Here is a 17,236-nt window from a genome sequence, read left to right on the forward strand (position 1 = left end):
CAGCAGCGGCCAAGGGCCGCCCCCTTGTTGCTCGCCCCTGCTCTCCCGCAGCCTCCCTTCCCTGCACACACTCTCTGGCAGGCAGCCGGCACCTCCGCCTCCGGGACACTCCCGAGGGCAGCAAAATATTGGGGGGTGGGCATGGGGAGGTGGCCAGGGCTGGTCAGCACCACCCCCGCATGCCCCAGCTGGAAGAGTGGCCTCGGCCTAAGCAAGGCAGCTCCCTCCCACCATCTTGAAAGAAGCCAGCTCCAAGGAGGTGGCCGTGCGGGTCTAGATGCTGGTCTTCTGCCCCCTTGTGCCCTGGGCCCGGACCCCCATGCCCTCCAGCTTCCCCTGGACCTGCCCTGTGTTAGCTGTGGTCAGACAGGCCCAGGCAGGTCTGCTCACAGGGTGGTCTGAGCGGTCATGCCAGTACAGGATGGACCCCAATGGAAGCCTCCATGCCTGAAGGGTGAGGAGTCTGCCCTGCTGGCCAGCCCCTCCCTGTCTGCCAAGTGGACCCGGCCAGAGTGTCCCGCATGGCCTGGCATTAGACCGATGTCTGGCAGGTGTGAGCTTCCTCCCCCTGCCCCAGCCCCATGAAGGCGACATCATTGCCTGCATCAGGCAGAAGCTCCAAGGGCAGCAGGCGGGGGAAATGAAGGGGTAGGAGACAGGAGTGGGATGAAGGCCACTTGGGGTCAGGCTTACCACCATCTGGGGCACCTTCCCAACCTGTGGGTCCGTCCATCCATCCGTCCACCCATTCGTCCACCCAACCGTCCACTTATCCCTCCTGTATGGGTAGTCAGAACCCTAGACCAAGGTACCTCCTAGACCAAGGGCCCTCCCCTACCTGGAGGCCACCGCCATTGTAGGTCAAGCTGGGCACCAGCTGTGGAGCCGAGGGCATGAGTGCTACAGCTGCCCAGGCTCTGGCCTCTGAGCCGTCCCCCAAGCTGTCCCCGAGCCCGCTGGCCACAGAGGCGGTTCCCTCAGTTCTCCAAGCCGGACCAAAGCCACCAAGTCCAGCCTCCTGCTCCCAGTGGAGTTCACAGACCCCTCTGCTGTCCTACGTAAAGGCAAGATTCGCACCCTGCCCGGAGGCTGGTAGCTTCGGGGTGGGGCGCTCAGAGGCCCCACATCTTCCTGGGGGAGGAAGGGGACGCCCCGCACCCGGCCCCAGCGCCCCCTACAGCTCCCACCTTGCACCCTGCAAGGCCCGGAGGTTGGGCTGGCTTGGGTGGGCGTGGAGGGATCCAAAGTCCCCTCCCGAAGACGCCGAACAAGGCTACAGGCTGAGCCAGCCCCCTGCACCCACACCCAGGCGGGAGCTCCGTGGTGGCGGGACCGGAGACAGGGACAGCTGTGCACCCTGGGGTCCCGACCGCTGGCCGTGGGGTCGCCAGCATGTTGGGCTGGGAGAGCTCCCCCCGGGCCGCTGCAAGCACTCGGGCCTGCTTTTGCGGCCTCGTGCCTGAGGACAGGGGACCAAGGGCCTGACTCCCAGAACAGGGCTGGCTCGGGCTGCGGTGTCCTGGCGTGGGGCCAGGAGGGGGACCCGAGACCGCCGCAGGTCGCTGCACACAGCAGCCTCTGGTCTCTCAGAAAGAGAGACCGGTACGCTCTCAAGAAGGTCGGCGGGTCCCTGCTGCCAGCGCCACTCTCTCCTTGTGTCCCTGCCGACTCTGGCAAGTACGGGGCTCACCCTCCTGCCCCTTCCCGGAAACCATGTCCCTTCCCAACTCCTGACTTCTCAAGGCCCCATTCGCACCAGCCCCCTCTCTGAAACTCAGCCAGGGCCCGCCCAGGGCCCTGCCTTCAGCACCCGGCCATGCCCCCGAGCCGTTCAACACCCTCCAGCCCCGGCAGAAGAGGCCCAGGGCCTGCGTGGGCCCCGGGCGAGTCTAGGGTTCCCAGGACCTCAACCCGATGGGGAACAAAGCAACAGCGGCGGGCTGACCTGGGTGCCCCAGCGAGCACGGGGTGCGGGCAAGGCGGGTGGCCAGAGGGACTCCAGGCTGAGGCCGTCTGACCCCAGCCCCCCGGGGAAGCTGGTCCTGCCTCAGGCCTGGTCGGCACCAGCACCCCCGCAGGTCCTGACAGGGGACCGGCTCTGGAGGGGGGCCTCTCAGCCACAGGGTTCTGCTCACGGCCAGGCAGGGGAGCCCTGAAGGAGGGGAGACCAGCAGGAAGGGCAGAGAGCCAGGGAGCACCCCAGGGCAAAGGCCACAAACAGGACAGCCTGGGGATGCGGAGGGAAGTCCCGATGGGCACGTGAGCCCCGGCAAATGCTCCGTGGGTGTGAGACACGAGGGTCGGGGAGGCGATGGGGAAAGGGCGGGGTCTGATCAGCGAGAAATGCTGTATTTCTCAGTGAGATTGCATCGCCGTGCCTGGCTGGTGTGGGGGAGGTGCGGGCAGAGGACAGGGACCCGGGGAGGCCTGCCAAGCCCATGCCCTCGGCCGCGTGGAGGCCTGGGGGTGTCCGGCTAAGAGAGCCACGGTGACTGGCCCCCGAGCCACCGAATACGACCAGATCCCCAAGGGGCCCCGGGAGGGAGACGGGCTCTGGGCCAGCCCGCGGCACCCACAGCCGACACTCCCCACAGAGAGGCGGGCCAAGCGACCCGGGGCCTGGGCCTCTCCTGGCACAGACCTCCAGGCAGCCCGGACTTCGGAAGGCCCAGCCCTCCCCACTGCCTCTTAGTCCCCAGGGCCAGAAGCAGGAAAAGGCCTGGCCCCCCCCGGGGCTGCTCCTGGCTCCTGGCGGGAGGCACAGACCTGGCCCCATGCACAGTGCTCAGCCTGTGGTGCTGGGCCCACGGCGCTCGCAGGGCAGGGCGGCGGGCGCGGGATGGAGTGTGCCCCGTGGGCTGTCCGCATCCTTCCAGCTTCTTCTAGAAGGACAGACATAAGGAATTCTCAGCTCTAGAAACACCGAGCTGAAGGAGAAGGGAAACCTCACTTCTCAGAGGTGAAACTATGGTGTTTCCGGGGACTCTTGAGGGCAAGAAGAGCAGCTCTGGGGTGGGGGACAGCAGACCCCGGATCCGAGACCCCCCCCCCAGGAAGAGGAGCAGCCCCGAGGAGGGAGGGGTGGCTTCCAGAAGGGCCGGATGGACGGCCAGCCCAGGGGAGCCCCTGGGGGCCCATGCCTGGGGGAACCCAGCAAGAATTTCCTCCGGAACAAAGGCTCAGCAGTGTCCCCTGAAGCTCCCACCTCAGCGTCCAGCCCTTTGCTCCCTGGTTCCCGGAGGCCTGGGGCCTGCCAGCGGCCAGGGCAGGAGGCAAGGGGGCAGAGAACCAGCCCTGGGCTTTCAGCCCCGAGCCCCGTGCTCTCGCCCTGCTCCCAGTGTGACCTCAGGGCAAGCAAGTGGTCTCACTGAGCTCTGTCACTAGGACCCCGTCAGCCCCGCGGGACTTGTCCCTGAGCCTAAGGACTGATCCCCTCAGCCCAACTCACAGCCTGAGCTCTGAGCAAGTGTTGTGTGCAACACAATCAGAAGAGGGAAGGGCTTTGTGCTGGCTGCCCGGACAGGACAAGGCCCCAGTGGGCACCTCACACGCAGCCTCAGAGGGACCCAGGGCCTGGCGAGGTTCCCAGGGTCTGCCCCGACCTGCACTGGCTCCCAGGGGCGGGGCGGGGGGCAGGTAAGCCCAGGGCACCTGCTGACCTCCCCGGGGCAGGCACCTGGCTCAAGAACAGCGTGAAAAGTGCTGCCCAGACCTCACCAGGCCACGTCCCTGTCACCCAAGCCGCAGCCTGGAGCCTGGGCTCCGTCCGGACACGGAAACTCTAACCCAGGTCATTCACTAGACGAACGATTATGGAGAGCACGCGCCACACACGGGGTCACCCAGTCCCACCGCGGCCCAGCCTGGAAGCTGAGGAAACCGCAGGCCAGGCACCCTGGCCTCTGACAACGGCCCTTGGATCTCTCAGTGACCTGCACCGTCCTTGAGGCCATTTTGGGGCTGAGTCACAGGCCTGCCGGTGGCATGTCTTTTTTTTTTTTTTTTTTTTAAGGTTTTTATTTATTTGCCAGAGATAGAGAGAGAGAATACACACAAGCAGGCAGAGAGGCAGGCAGAGGCAGTGAGAGAAGCAGGCTCCCTGCCGAGCAAGAAGCCCGATGCGGGACTCCATCCCAGGACCTTGGGATCATGACCTGAGCCGAAGGCAGCTGCTTAACGAACTGAGCCACCCAGGCGTCCCCCGGTGGCGTGTCTTGAAGCAGACGGTGCACAGGTGGTCAGAGGACAACATGCCCAGCCTGCAGAGGAGCAGATCCCTGTTGGTCTGGGTCCTCTACCGAGCAGGCAGCAGGCTGCTGGAGGGGACAGGCCAGGGAGGGGTCACCGTGAGGAGATGATGACAGAGTTGCAGAGCAAGGAGGGGGCTGAGCTGGACAAGAGGGGACAGAGGCTGAGAGGCTGGGCCAGGTCCCACGCAGGGAGCCCGGGAGGGGGGGGGAACAGGGGACAACCTCCAGAGCCTCCGGGGCCGTGACAGCTTCAGGAGGGTCCAGATCGAGCGGGGCTCCCAACGCCCCCGACCCCTGGTATTCATGCCTTTATGCAATCCCTCCCCTGGGCGTGGGAGGGATTAGACTTACTTGTACAGAACCGTCGTCCGCAGCCGGCCCCAGTAAGGAACTGAGGCCTGTGGCAGCCACGCGGGGGGAGCTTGGAAGGGGACCCCCCAACCGCCGAGCCCCGAGATGCCCACAGCCCTGGCTGCCACCTCGACTCCGATTCCTGACCCCCAGGGAGTACGAGGCAATCGTGTTGGCTGCGTTAAGCCGCCAAGTTTGGGACGATCTGTTACACAGCAATACCTCACTAACGCATAGAGAAGCCACAGAACCTGGGCGGGGAGAGGTTCTGCTGCATTTACAGGGGAGCCCAGGGCAAAGAAGGAACCTTCAGGAAGGATCAGGAGGGGAGTCGGCAACTCAGGGTACAGATCTGCTTCTGCAGAAAAGCCCAACATCTGGGTCTACGTGGGAAGTTCCCCCAGCCCCACCCTGGCCGGACGGCCACCTCCTGACCCTGGCAACACAGACACACAGGTGCCCCCCAACTTCCCGTCAAGCCAAGCCCGAGGTCACCTCAGCCCTTGATCCCTGCAGGCGCCAGCAGCCACAGAGGCCCCTGCGTGGGGTCGCGTCCTGGCCCCTCCCCTTGCGTTGGACACTCTAAGGACCATCTGCCCGTCTCCCACTCCGTCTGCCCGTCTCCCACTCGAGGGCCCTTCGGACTTCATCTTTCCGGATTCCTGCTGGGTATTTGCCATCAAACCTACAAGAGGCTATGAGGGATGGGACAGTCTCATGAACATCTTCCCAACTTTTCCCAATCTTTTCTGTATTCACGCACGTTAAGGACTTTTAAGAGCTGGCCTAAAGATGCGTTACAATTTCATTTAGAATTAATTCTAATGTTAATTTAAAATAAATTAAAAGCTTATTTTTAGGAGGCCCAAAGGGATGCAAAAAGTCTCAAAAAGGGGACTGGCTTCAGGCAAAGTGCCCACGAGTGACCCGCTGGCCTGAGTGGCCGGGGTACACTGCAGGCTGAGTGGGCAGGATGGCTGTCCCGCAGCTCCAGAGGCCAGCTCCTTCCCCCTCCCTCCCGTGCACCCTGGCCAGGGACGAAGGGATCTGCTGTCACCCTCCTACAAGGTGCCACTGCTGAGGCCAGAAAGCAGGTGGGAGCCCCAGTTCTGCCCTCACCATAGTCACACCCAGGCCTGGTCCCGAACCCGCCGCCTGGGGGCCACCCGCGCCCTGGAGAGTGCTGCGGAGGCGGCATCTGGGCTGGTGCCCTGCTGAGTGCATGGGCAAGGGTTATGGGGGCGGCAGGGGAGGCAGGAGCAGGGGCTGGGCGGGAAGCAGGACTGAGGGAGGAGGGTTGGGGAGGACCTCCGTGAGGTGCTCAGGCTGGTGGAGGGTCCGCGGGGCAGAGGGGGAGTAAGAAGGCCCAGAAACCACGGGAAGCTCGGGGCTCCCTCGGGCGCAGGGGGGCAGTGGAGGGGAAGGGGAGTGGGAGATGCCTCCAGAGGACACACATCTTCCACCCACCGCCCCCTGGGGCCATCACACGCCTGGGCCGGGGTGGCCGGCCGCCCACCGGGGCTTCCCAGCAGATGCACCCAGGTTAGGTCAACAGACAGGCTAGGCTCTAGGGCTGCCCGTGGAGAGCCCGAGGACGGGGCATGGAGGGGAGGAGGGAGAAAGGAAGGCCAGCGCGGACCCCAGAATTGCCAGGAGCTGAGCGGCAGGGACAGAGCCCGCCAGCCGCGGGTAGGTGGCCGTCCCCATGCGCAGCCAGTGGTTGCCCCCCTCCCCCGCCGACTTCCTCCCTGGGGGTCTCCCCAGCTGTCCTCACTGAGCCTCACTCTCATTGGCCCAAATCACAGGGCTGGGCACAGGTGTCGGTCTGGGGTCAGGGTTTGGGGGACGGAAGAGGGGGAGGGGAGCAGGAAGGAGGCTGCAGGGCACATCCACGGCGCCGCAGGGCTGGGGCTGAGGACAAGGAGGGCGGGCCGGGGACAGACGCGCAGGGAAGGGAGAGACCCAGGCCCGCTCGCGCGCAAGGTGGCGTCCCGGCCCCCGTATGACGAGCACCTCTTCCCGCTCAGACAGAGAAATGACGAGAGAGGTGAGAGCTAAGAGAGGCTCACAGACGCTTCCTCCTCTCCGACCCCGGGACCTGCCGGGGGCCTCGGCCTAAAGTTCCCGCGGGCCAGGCGCCTGGGGGGCTCCGTGGGTTAAAGCCTCTGCCTTCGGCCTAGGTCATGATCTCAGGGTCCTGGGATCGAGCCCCGCATCGGGCTCTCTGCTCGGCAGGGAGCCTGCTTCCTCCTCTCTCTCTGCCTGCTTGTGATCTCTCTCTGTTAAATAAACAAATAAAATCTTAAAAAAGAAAGAAAGAAAGAAAGAAAGAAAAGCCTTAAGTTCCCACGGGCCATCCTGCCTCTGGCCTTGGACGGCTCCCTGGGATCTCCAGACGCATGCTCAGCACCCCTACCTATGGGGCTCCCAAACTCGCAGGCGGCCCTGCCCAGGCCCAGCATCTCCACCTCCAGCCCTATGATGTCAAACCCTGTGGCCCCGAAGCCCAGAGACATCTGACGCGCCCCGTGCGACGGCCCCCAGAAGCCGAAGCCAGCCAGGGGAAGGATGGCAGGACCCCATAGCTGGGTGCCGCTCAGGCCCTCTAGACAGACACCATGGGAAGCTGGGGGACTGGGACCCGTGAAGGGGGTCCCCCAGGAGGTGCCCCATGTGCCCCTCTCTGCCTGTCCCCAGGGAGGCAGCCCCTCCTGCAAGACACAGGCACCAGTCACTTTCTCTCCAGGCCTCTGGGCACATCCTGGGGCCAGGGTGTGTACAAGTGTGTACGTCCAGCCAGCTCTAATGGGCTCCTAAGGGACAGAGCAGGGGCGACCAGCAGTCAGAAGGCCTGGACACGGCCGGTCCCGCCACACAAACCTCCCAGCCAGGCGCCAAGGTCCAGAGAGCAGAGTGGCACCGTGTGAAGGTTCGCCTGCCTAGGATGGAGATGCCATGCAGGGCAAGGGGGCAGAACCACAGCCCTGCCTTCTGCCAGCTCCCGTGTCTCCACTGCGCCCTCCTTTTCCTTTGGTTGGTGGCCCCCACCACACGCGAGTCCCCCGCCTGGGCAGCCGCCCACAGCCACCAGGGAGGAGAGCGGCAGCCCCCCCCCCCGCCCCCCGCAGCATCCCTCGTCACTCACCAGTGCCCTAGGACTCAGGTGAAGCCTCTGGACTCTACCCCCAACCCCCGCCCCAGGTGTGATACTAACAGGGGGACAGCTTCCTCTGTCCATCTGTTTAGTGCTCATACCTTTTAAAATGTGGCACACACAGCTTGGGGGCCTCTGCCAATGACAGAAGATGCTTCTGGAAGGGGAGACGCTGACCCGGCCCCCGGGAGGTGTCCACACAGGCTGGGGACACACACAGGGCACTGCCAGCATGCCGTCCCCATGTCATGCTCAGGCAGGCGGGCAGGGCACCTTGGTTTTTAGTGAAGAGACCTAGGGTCCATGCGGACCCTGGCGCGTCCCCCACCCCCTCCCCCTAACTGCCTTCTCCTGGAGACGGTCCTCTTCTTCCCTCTTCTCCAACATGGGAGAAAACCCGGACGAGGCTCTCCTTGTATCCCCAGACACATGCGTGCTCCCCAAGTGCACACCCCCACCTGGGGGCCCCCACGGTCCTGGGGGGCCCAACTCCGGCAGAAAGGAAGGGATGGAGGACACCCCAGACTTAGGAGTCTGCAGCCCCATGGGGAAGGGCTCCAACTCCACCAGCACTGGTCCAGGGAGCTGGGCAGAGCCCGCTGCTGGCCTGGGGGCACAGGGCACCCAGGGGGTCAGGGCCAGGAGGCCATGCAGCCTGTGGGACGGGGGATGGGCCAGAGGCCCAGGGAGGCCCTCCTGAGAGGGAGAGGTAGAGTCTGGGCAGAACGTGGGGGCACGTTCAGGATCCGCACGGCAGGATCACCAGGAGGCTCTGAGAGTGGGTGAGGCCCGGACCTGGTGGAGTCAGCTGCAGCGCTGAGTGTGTGATAGGGTCTGGGCACGGGCGGCTGTGTTGGTGGCCCCCTGGAGACCTGGCCGCGGGCCAGCTCCGGAAGGGGCCGGAGCCCGTGGGTGGCTGGGCACAGACGTGGAGTGCTAAGTACGGTGGGGACTCCGTACGGGAAGCCCTTCCGGCAAGGGGAGCGGGGGGTCTCCGCGGGGCCACGGTGGGAGAGGCACAGAGGGGCTAAAGCATGGTCCACGGCTCCCCAGGGCCCAGCCGCACAGCAAGGGCCCCAAGTGGGCTCCACCCTGCCCGGGGCCCAGGACCTCAAGGACAGAGCAGGTGGCAGGAAGTGGCACCAGCAGGCGCTCAGGTCACCGGACAGCTGGCTCTCCCAGCGGCGCCGGAATCGGATTCCTGGAAGGCTGCTTGTGCGGGAGTGGGAAGGCCTGTCCGGCAAGGAGAGCGGGGGCGAGCAGGAGGCGACCTGCGTCCACGCACCGCGGCCCCTGGGAGCTCGGCCAGGAGATGCGCCGGTGCCCCCGTCGGGGTCTGCGGGGTGGGCCTCCACCTCTGCCCACAGAGGGGATGGGGGCTGTGCCAGGAGACGGGGCTGTCGTCCGTGCCCGAGGCGGAGCCCGTCCCTGCCAGGGGCACCCGGGTGCCAGGCGGGGAGCGCAAGCCCAGCTCCCTCCCACTCCCACCACTGCGTCTCCCGTCCAGCTGTCCCTAGCGGGCCTTCTTCTCACCCCTGCCCAACTGGGCTCCAGCACACCCTCCTCCACGAAGGGCGGGCCACCCCGCTGCCCACTGCCCAAGCCGCCTGTGGCTGTGCCCAGGAGGAAAGCCCCTGGCTTCCCTGAGGACCCCGCAGAGGGACCCAGCCGTGACCTGCCCTCCCGGGAAGATGGCTCGGGGCATACAGTCCCAACGTAATTCACCCTGGGACTCTCTCGTTCTGGATGGGGTGCCCCAGCAGGGCGCTGCTCCCAGGCCGCCCTCGGGGACCCCAGCTAGCTGCTTAGAGGCTTCTATGGGCAGCACAGGGGTCCTCTCCGCCCCTCCCCCATTTCTGGAAATTTCCAGTGGAAAACCAAGTTCCTGCCCTAGGGAGGGGGAGGGGCTGCTTCCTCTTTCCTTCCAGTTCCAGGCACACAGTGGGTCTCCCTCCCCCCACTGAGCCTCAAAAGCCTTTGCATCTAAAGACACTGGACTCTTTGTTGGGGGGCCAGGGAGGGGAGAGGGGGGAGGGGGCAGAGGGGAGGGGGGAGGGAACCCAACCCACCTGTTCGTTCCCTTCTCCTCCTCTCCCCGGCCCAGGTCAGAGTGAAAAAACCGCTTGCTGGCTGATTCCATCTGGAACCTAATCACCCAGACAGCTGCGGCGGCCCTCGGCTCTCGGCCCTCGGATGCCAGCCCCTGGCTCCCAGCTCGCGTGCTGGACGCCTCCCCGCCAGGCCCACGCGGCTCCTCCAGCAACCCTCCTCCCCAACCCCCCGGGGTGGGCGTCTGGTGGCAGCTGCTCAAGGGCCGCAGGACGCACCCATATCATATATGACAACAGACAGAGGCGGCCGGCTGTCCCACAGGCCTGCGTGATCTGACAGTGTATTACCCTGTGAAAACGTCAGAGTCGCGGCGGAGCGGCGGTCCCCCCTTCCCGGCGGGGCTGGCGGGGCACTGTGGGACGTGTTCCGGATGCTGTGAGCGGGCTTGGATTTTGTGGCGATTCCCCCCACCGCCACCCAGTCTCTGGGATGAGAAAGGAGGCCCCAGAGATTAAGCGGGGGCTGGGGCTCCCTGGTGCCGAGCAGGGGCGGGGGGCCATCAGAGCACATGGCCTATCTGCCAAAGGGGGTGTGCCCTGTGCTTCCTGCCACTCTGAAGTCACGCGTGGAGAAAGCAATGGGGTGACGCAGGAGGACCTCGCAGTGGGGGGGACCTGGCGGGGGGGGGTTGTCTCCAAGGGGCACCTGGGACAGGCCCCCTCTCCAGGGGGCTGCAGGTGGCAGCCAGTTTGAGAACCTTCTTTGGACAGGTGATGATGAGCCGGGCCGTCCTAGGAGCCCAGGGCGTCTATCCTGGGGGGACGGTTTCTTCTTAGAAACTGCCAGACCTCGCTCCCAGGCTGCGCGCAGACCCGCCTGGTTTGGGCAAGGACTGAGGACGTGAGGCTAGGAGAAGGTGCCACGCCGAAGGCTGTGAAGGGTGTTCTCATGGGACTCCAGGACAGAGACCAGCCTGGGGGCCAGGCAGGGCCCCCGGCATCCCTTCCACACCGGTCCTCAAGGAGACCAGGGCCCCTCTGAGAAGGCCACACCGAAGGGAGGCATGAAGCGTGGGCTGAAATGGGGAGGGGCACTGGTGGGAATCCCCAGGGAACTCTGGTCACGCCAGTCAAGATAGCGGCCATGCAGGTCCAAGGTTGCAGGGCAGCTCCCCACTGCTGGGGCCCAGGAGCCTCTCCCAGGAGGCAAGCAAGGGAGGCTCCAGGGGGGTGGTGACCAAGGATCCTCTCTGGTCTGCTGGAAAGCACTCATTCTCAGTGGCACTGGCTGAACTCTCAGTGCCTGGGAACCACCCCCACCCCCAGAGCTGGACCAGGGGCATCCTGGGAAGTGTAGTCTTTTAGGAGTTAGGAGAGCGGGCAGGGATTTCCAGGGGCGGTCCTCTAAGGAACAACGGAGGAAGAGAAGAGACCAAAGGGGATTACTCAGACCCTAATCCCTGGGTGCAAATTTGACATTCCTAAAGTGGCTGAATGTAGACATCTGCTGCCCAAAGTCACCAGCCTCAGGTCCTCCCGCAGTGGCTTCTCTAGCAAGACGACCGAACTCTTATTTTGGCGGGGAGACCCGATGTTGGAGACCCAACGTGTCCCCCCACTCCTATCCTCCTCTGCCTACTGACCCCAGACACCAGGAGAGAGAAGCGCCAGCCAGGGGACGGGGTGCTACCTGCCGGTGCCCGCCGAGGCTGCCGCACACTCCGCGTTATTTATGCTCACAGCCCGCTCTGATGACATATGTAAGTTGACAGCGAACATCCTATCAACTTGCTGGAGTGTATCTTGATTGTTAAAACACACTCTTAAAGGTGTACGATCGTTTATCAAATTAAAACAGCCGCACCTAGCCCGTCTCCTTTCTGCCTCCCCTGACCGCCCACCCCCAGCCCTGCAACCTCCCTCCTCCTTCCGCCTGGCCTCCGGGGGCCATTGTGCCCTTGCACCCAGGCCCTCCTGCCGAGGAGAGGCCATCCTGTGCTTCCAGGGACCCCAGGCCCTGCACCCCCTCCCCACCCTGCCCCAGGCCAGGGCAAGCCCACTAATAATCGCCAAGAAGTGACAAACGCCAGAAACCCCACCAATTAAATTTAAACTCATGCAAAGCTCAGTGGCCAGTAAATTATTATTTTTATTAGCTTGAACCAAGTTCCCGTAAGAGAGAAAGTCGACTTGCTCCCATGAATGGCTCTTGTATAATTTATTTAACTCTGTGCTCTTTGCCAAAGCCTGGAATATTTTTAGCTCGTTCTGTTGTTGGATTTGGCTTTTTTATGTGTGTTTCTGAGGGGTATTTTTAGCCTCATCCATGTTATTCTAACAGACTCCTATGCGTTCGGTCCTGTCTGTGCGGGCTGCTGAACCCAGTCTCGAGGCAGAGGAGGGAGATTTCTAAGAATAACCGGGCGGCGTTTGGGGTGCGTGTGTTTTCCTGGGGAGATGTGCTGTCTGTACAAGGCCGCTCCCTGCCTCGCTGGCTAATTTGTTTTATTACTCACGTGACCTGGATATTCCTATAGGAATATCCTTATAGGCAATAATCAGACATGGCAGCACAAGCCCCACTGAGAAAAAACCCACATTCCAAAAATGGCTTCGGAGGGGCGGGCAGGGCGGCTGTGGCCAGGCTGGTCTACGGGGCCGCCGGATCCCCGGGGCTCTGCAGCGGGGCGGCCCGCTTTGATGTCTGGTTCTGTCACTTCCCAAGCAGGATGGGTAGAGTCTTCAGAAAGTAACTCTTTTCACACCTACTTAATGTTGGTAACTGTTGCAGAAACACCATCGTGTCATTGAGTTAATGAGGTATTTATGAAAATGTATTTTTTTCTTTACAAAAAAATATCACATGATGAGGGAGGGGGGAGCCTTTGATGGGGTCTTTTCACACTAGGAAATTATCTTTCTTCCTCCAGTGTGTTTTGCTTTCTTTCTTTTCAAGGTTGGCAATCCGAGGAAAGGAGTCTGCCGTCCTCCCGACAGAAGGGACCTGCTGCCGCCCTGTTTATTCCCAACGCCCCCCTTCCCCGCGGCCCCTGGCCTCCAGGCCGGGCCCGTCTACACCCCAAAAGAGACAAGAGAAGAGGCAGAGAGGAAAACCCAACCCGCAGCCAGACTGCGGAAATCGGCACCTCCGCCTGTCTTGGGTAGAGGCCCGGTGGTTCTTGGAGGCTCGGCCCAAGGCAGGGGGGTGGGGGGGCGGTGGACAGAGAAGGATGGAGGACAGGCGCTGACCCGGCCGGAAGAGGGGGTGGGGACCGGCTTCTCCCAGGCCCCGCCGCCTCTTTTTGAAAGGAGCCGGGAGAGGCGCGGTCCCCAACCGCTCCAGGCGGTAGTGCTGATGGAAAATCTTGGGTTGATGCGTTGTTGATTTTCTTTTTTTTTTTTTTTTCCCCTAGACTTCACAGCTTTGCCTCTGGACCATCTGTATTAGAGACAAAATCTAACACTGCACTAAAAATAATGATTCCAAACATTTTAATTGCACCTTTTGGTGACAAGGTTACTGGAACAGCACTTTACCATAAAACCCTACAGCCCGATTATAAAGCTACCAGCACTTTCATTTTTAGAAAAACAATAGAAGAAGCCCTGGAGCCCAACGTCCCATCAGGGTCCTCAAGCTGACATCTTGAAAGCACTGGGTGGGGCAGCACAGGCAGGCGGGGGGGGGGGGGGGGGGGATGGGGGGGGGACAGGGAGCCCCTTGGCTCAGCCCTGCAGGCCCTGCCGAGGATAACGAGTCCTGGGAAGCCGGGACTCCATCCTTGGTGGCTGGACCCCACTCCCGGTTAGACCTGGACACATAAGAAGGAGCTTCGGGGCAATTTTCCTTTCGGGGGCAGCCGAGCAGTGCGGGGAGGGAGGGGCGGCTAGGCTGCGGGCAGCCTGGCCTGGCCTGAGGATCGGCGGCCATCTGCGGAAATGGGAAGAAAGTCCGCCAAACTAGCCATTTGGAAATCCACACACAAATGGGGAAAAACACGTTTTTAACTTAATTATACTTTTTTTCCTTTCTAAACTAGATCATCTATAGATACAGTCCAAAGCAAAGTGATCTGGGGTATAATTCTTTAAAAAAAATGATGCAGCTAAATTTTAAAAACCAATACAATATTCTGGCTTTCAGCAATTTCAAAAGGCTTTCAGCGGCAGACATTTCTCGCTGGACGCCCATTCGGGCCAGCCTTTCCGTCACTAATGGGTCGGACACCTCCAAACACAATAGCACTCTGGTCCCCCAGGGGGTGGAAATGGCCTCCAGGAACAGGGAACACGTGGCCCTTCAGCCCCCCTCGAAGGGTGCCCTGGGGACCTCCAGCGCCCTCTGGAGCACCCTGCATATGGGGAGGAGGGCTGGGTCTAGGTCAAGGACACAGACCGGGCCACGGCCCACCCGGGATCTCCAAACCCAGCAAGGCCTCTGCTCCAAGAACCACGTGGTCAAACTTGGAAAGATCAAGACAATGGTCCGGGCCACCCCGACCACATTCCCACCTGACTTGGTGATGCCTGCATGTGGCAGAAACAGCAGAAAAGGAACATGGTGGCTGACCAAGACCTAGGTTAGGCTACAGGTTTGGGAGTGGGGACCGGGGAGGCAGCCGTGACCTGAATGGATGGGGGATCCCACCTGCTCGGGCCTCCCCAGAGTGGGATAGCCTGGGGGAAGCCTAGGCATCAGGCGCCCTTCCGGACCCTCTCTGGACCCTGTTGTTTCAGGGCTGATGCTCCTACCTGCCGGGCTTGCAGGCAAACGCTGGGGGGGGGGGGGTTTGCAGCTCCTCCCTCCCCATCCCCCAACCTGCAGGCTCAGCCTTCTCACCCTCAGCGGGGCTGCAAGCCTCCGGCTGAGAAAAGGGGCTGGCAGGGAGACCACACTGTCCCTGTGGCCCGCAGGAGCCCTGCACCGCAGCCCCCCAGTGCAGGCTCCTCCCGGTGGGCACCATCTCCAAACCTGGGGCAGGAGAGTCACTAACTCCAGGGACAGCCAGCACAGATATTTTTAAATCACCAATTTCCCAAGCAAGTACGTTTCCTCTTTCAAGTTATAAATCTAGAGAGGAGAAAAGAGAAGGACAGAAAGAGGAACAGCAAGAAAGAGCTGAAGGGCTGCCTCAGGGAGGCCCCTCGGCCAGGCAGAGCGCAGGACACCCGGGCTGAGCGCAGGACGCCCGGGCAGAGCGCAGGACCCCAGGACGCCTGGAGCCCAGCCCCTCTGCTCCCGCCTCCATCTAACTTTCTGAACCTCTCCGTGTTGTACATGCTAAAAGCCCATTAGTAATTAAGGAATTTTGCATATTTTTTTCTTTTTAGGAAATTTATGTTTTTCTTTCTGACATTTTCCCTTCTAGCCGGAGTCTTCCATCCGTTTTAATCCACACTAATTGTAATCCCATTAAAGCAGATATAATTTTATTAGTATTCACAGTTCATCAAGCTAGCAATAATAACTGTTACTGCCAAATTAACAAACAAACCCCAAAAAGCGGCAAACAGCATTTCCGATGTTTAGAACAAACTGTAAACAAAAGCAAGCCAGCCTTCAAGCCTGACCGGCAGGCCCCCACCCCAAGCCCCAAACCTTACTCCTGCAAACTCTGCGGGCTAAGGCCGGTGACCTCCAGGGTCTCCCCGAGATAGCCGCCCCTGGGCTCCCCGCTCCCTCTCCCTGACCTTGCTCAACGGTAATATCAGAGCCGCCCCAGAGGGGCGAGGGCCGCTGGGGAGGCCTGGGTCAGCCCTGCCCAGGAGCAACGCTCCGCGGAAGGGGATCCGCCAGGACGGGAACGCCGGGCAGGCCCGTTCACTCCTCTTGGAGCAAATTCCCGGCGCACTCGCCTGCACCGAAATGCCGAGGCGGCCCGCGCCGCCCCCAGCCAGGCCGCCGCCTGGCGCTGCGCTCCCCCGGGGCGGCGGGCCTGGAGCCTCGGCCGAGCCGCAGCCACGCTCTGTCCGGCTTTAGCAGGATACCGGACGCACTTGTTAAAGCCCAGGCAGCCCCTGCAAACCCATTCTCACCCTGACACTTCAAGGCTTTATATAGAAACAGGATTTGCTCGTCTTACACCAGCAGTCCCTATTAGCGCGCACCCCGCGCGCACACCGCCCTAATCCGCCGGCCGCGGCGCCCCCCGCCCCCAGGCACAACAGCCGTTTTGTTCCCGCAGAAAGTGCCTCGTTGTCCCGGCCCCGGAATGTCTCAAGGATGTGAATGCAGAATGCAGAAACGAGGTTTCCGGGGGAGTTTGGGTTTTCTGCAGGAAGGGGTGGGGGAGGGGGCCGGAGGGGAAGGCTTTATTTTTAGCCGGCTCCGGGGCTGCCCTCTGAGACCCGGGGGACCCCGGCAAGGCCGCTCCAAACCGCGGCTCGGCGGCTCGGGGCCCCGCCACCGCGGCCCCGGCGGGGAAATGAAAGCGAAGCTGCCCCGCGAGGGCTCCACGGAGAGGAGGGGCGCGCGCCCGCTCCCCCCGGACCGTGCCCGCCTCTCGGCTGGGCCTCCTCTCCCGCGCCCGCCCCGGCCGGCACTGACCTGTGTGCGAAGCCATGGGCAGCGGCGACGGGAAGTACTTTCCAGGCTGGAAGTGAGCGGGCGGCTGCGCGGCCGGCCCGGCGGGGGCAAGGCGCGCGGCGGCGGCGCTGCGGTGGCCCAGGCTCCCGCGCTCCGACAGCAGATGCGGCGGCGGCGCGAAGTCGCGGCCATCCATGCCGGGCCCCGGCCCCGGCCCCGGCCCGCCGCCGCCTCCGGGGAGCAGCGCGGCCGGGGCCCCGGGGCGGCTCGGCGTGCGCGGGCGGCGCGCGGGCGGCGCGGAGGAGGCGGCGTCCGGGGTCAGCGGCGGGGTGGCGGGCGGGTCAGCACGCCGGCGGACTGGGCTCCTCGGCGGGCAGCCGCGCGCCGAGCCGGCGGCCGCCGTGCGGGTCCATAGTCTGCGGAGGCAAGCAGAAGAGACTCGGTGACTCGGGGGGCTCGGCTCGTCTGGGAGGGGGTGTCCTCGCCCCGCCCGCCGGCCGGACCCGGGACAGTCCGCGCGTCTCCCGCCGCTTGCGCGCGCGCCGGGCCACCCGGGCCGTCCGGACCCCGCGCGCACACGCACCGTCCCGGCCGCGCTCGGCCCCGAAGAGCCTGGGGGAACCCGGCTGCAGCGCTCGCCGCTACCCCTTCGCGTCTCCGCGGGTCCCTGCGGCGAGGGCGCCGCGGCAAAAGGCTGCTGGCTCCGCTGGGTGATAAAAACCCAAATCTGCGAAGCCATCACGCACTCACACACAGACACACACACTCACACGCACACCCCCTCCCCTCCCCCGCTGCCCAGAGGTGTCTCGGAGGAAAAGGCCTGAGGTCCACGCTCGCCTTTTTCCTCTCCCCCCTTATGCCGAGGTCCAGCTTTTACTACATTCCGCTTAACCGAATAACC

The 17,236-nt window shown here is 63.3% G+C and overlaps 1 protein-coding gene across 3 annotated transcripts in view; it reads right to left on the minus strand.

The window, feature by feature from the left end:
* The window catches only part of BAHCC1 (BAH domain and coiled-coil containing 1), a 55,853-nt gene extending 38,973 nt beyond the window's left edge, over nt 1–16,880 (minus strand). For all 3 annotated transcript variants that reach the window (XM_059147886.1, XM_059147885.1, XM_059147884.1), the window contains exon 1: nt 16,354–16,880. In XM_059147886.1, the coding sequence (XP_059003869.1) occupies nt 16,354–16,528 (175 nt within the window). In that variant the 5' untranslated portion in view covers nt 16,529–16,880. The remainder of the gene's footprint in view (nt 1–16,353) is intronic.
* Between the last annotated feature and the right edge of the window lie 356 nt (nt 16,881–17,236).

Source organism: Mustela lutreola, chromosome 15 (genome assembly GCF_030435805.1).
Source record: "Mustela lutreola isolate mMusLut2 chromosome 15, mMusLut2.pri, whole genome shotgun sequence".
In the NCBI taxonomy this organism is placed as follows: Eukaryota; Metazoa; Chordata; class Mammalia; order Carnivora; family Mustelidae; genus Mustela; species Mustela lutreola.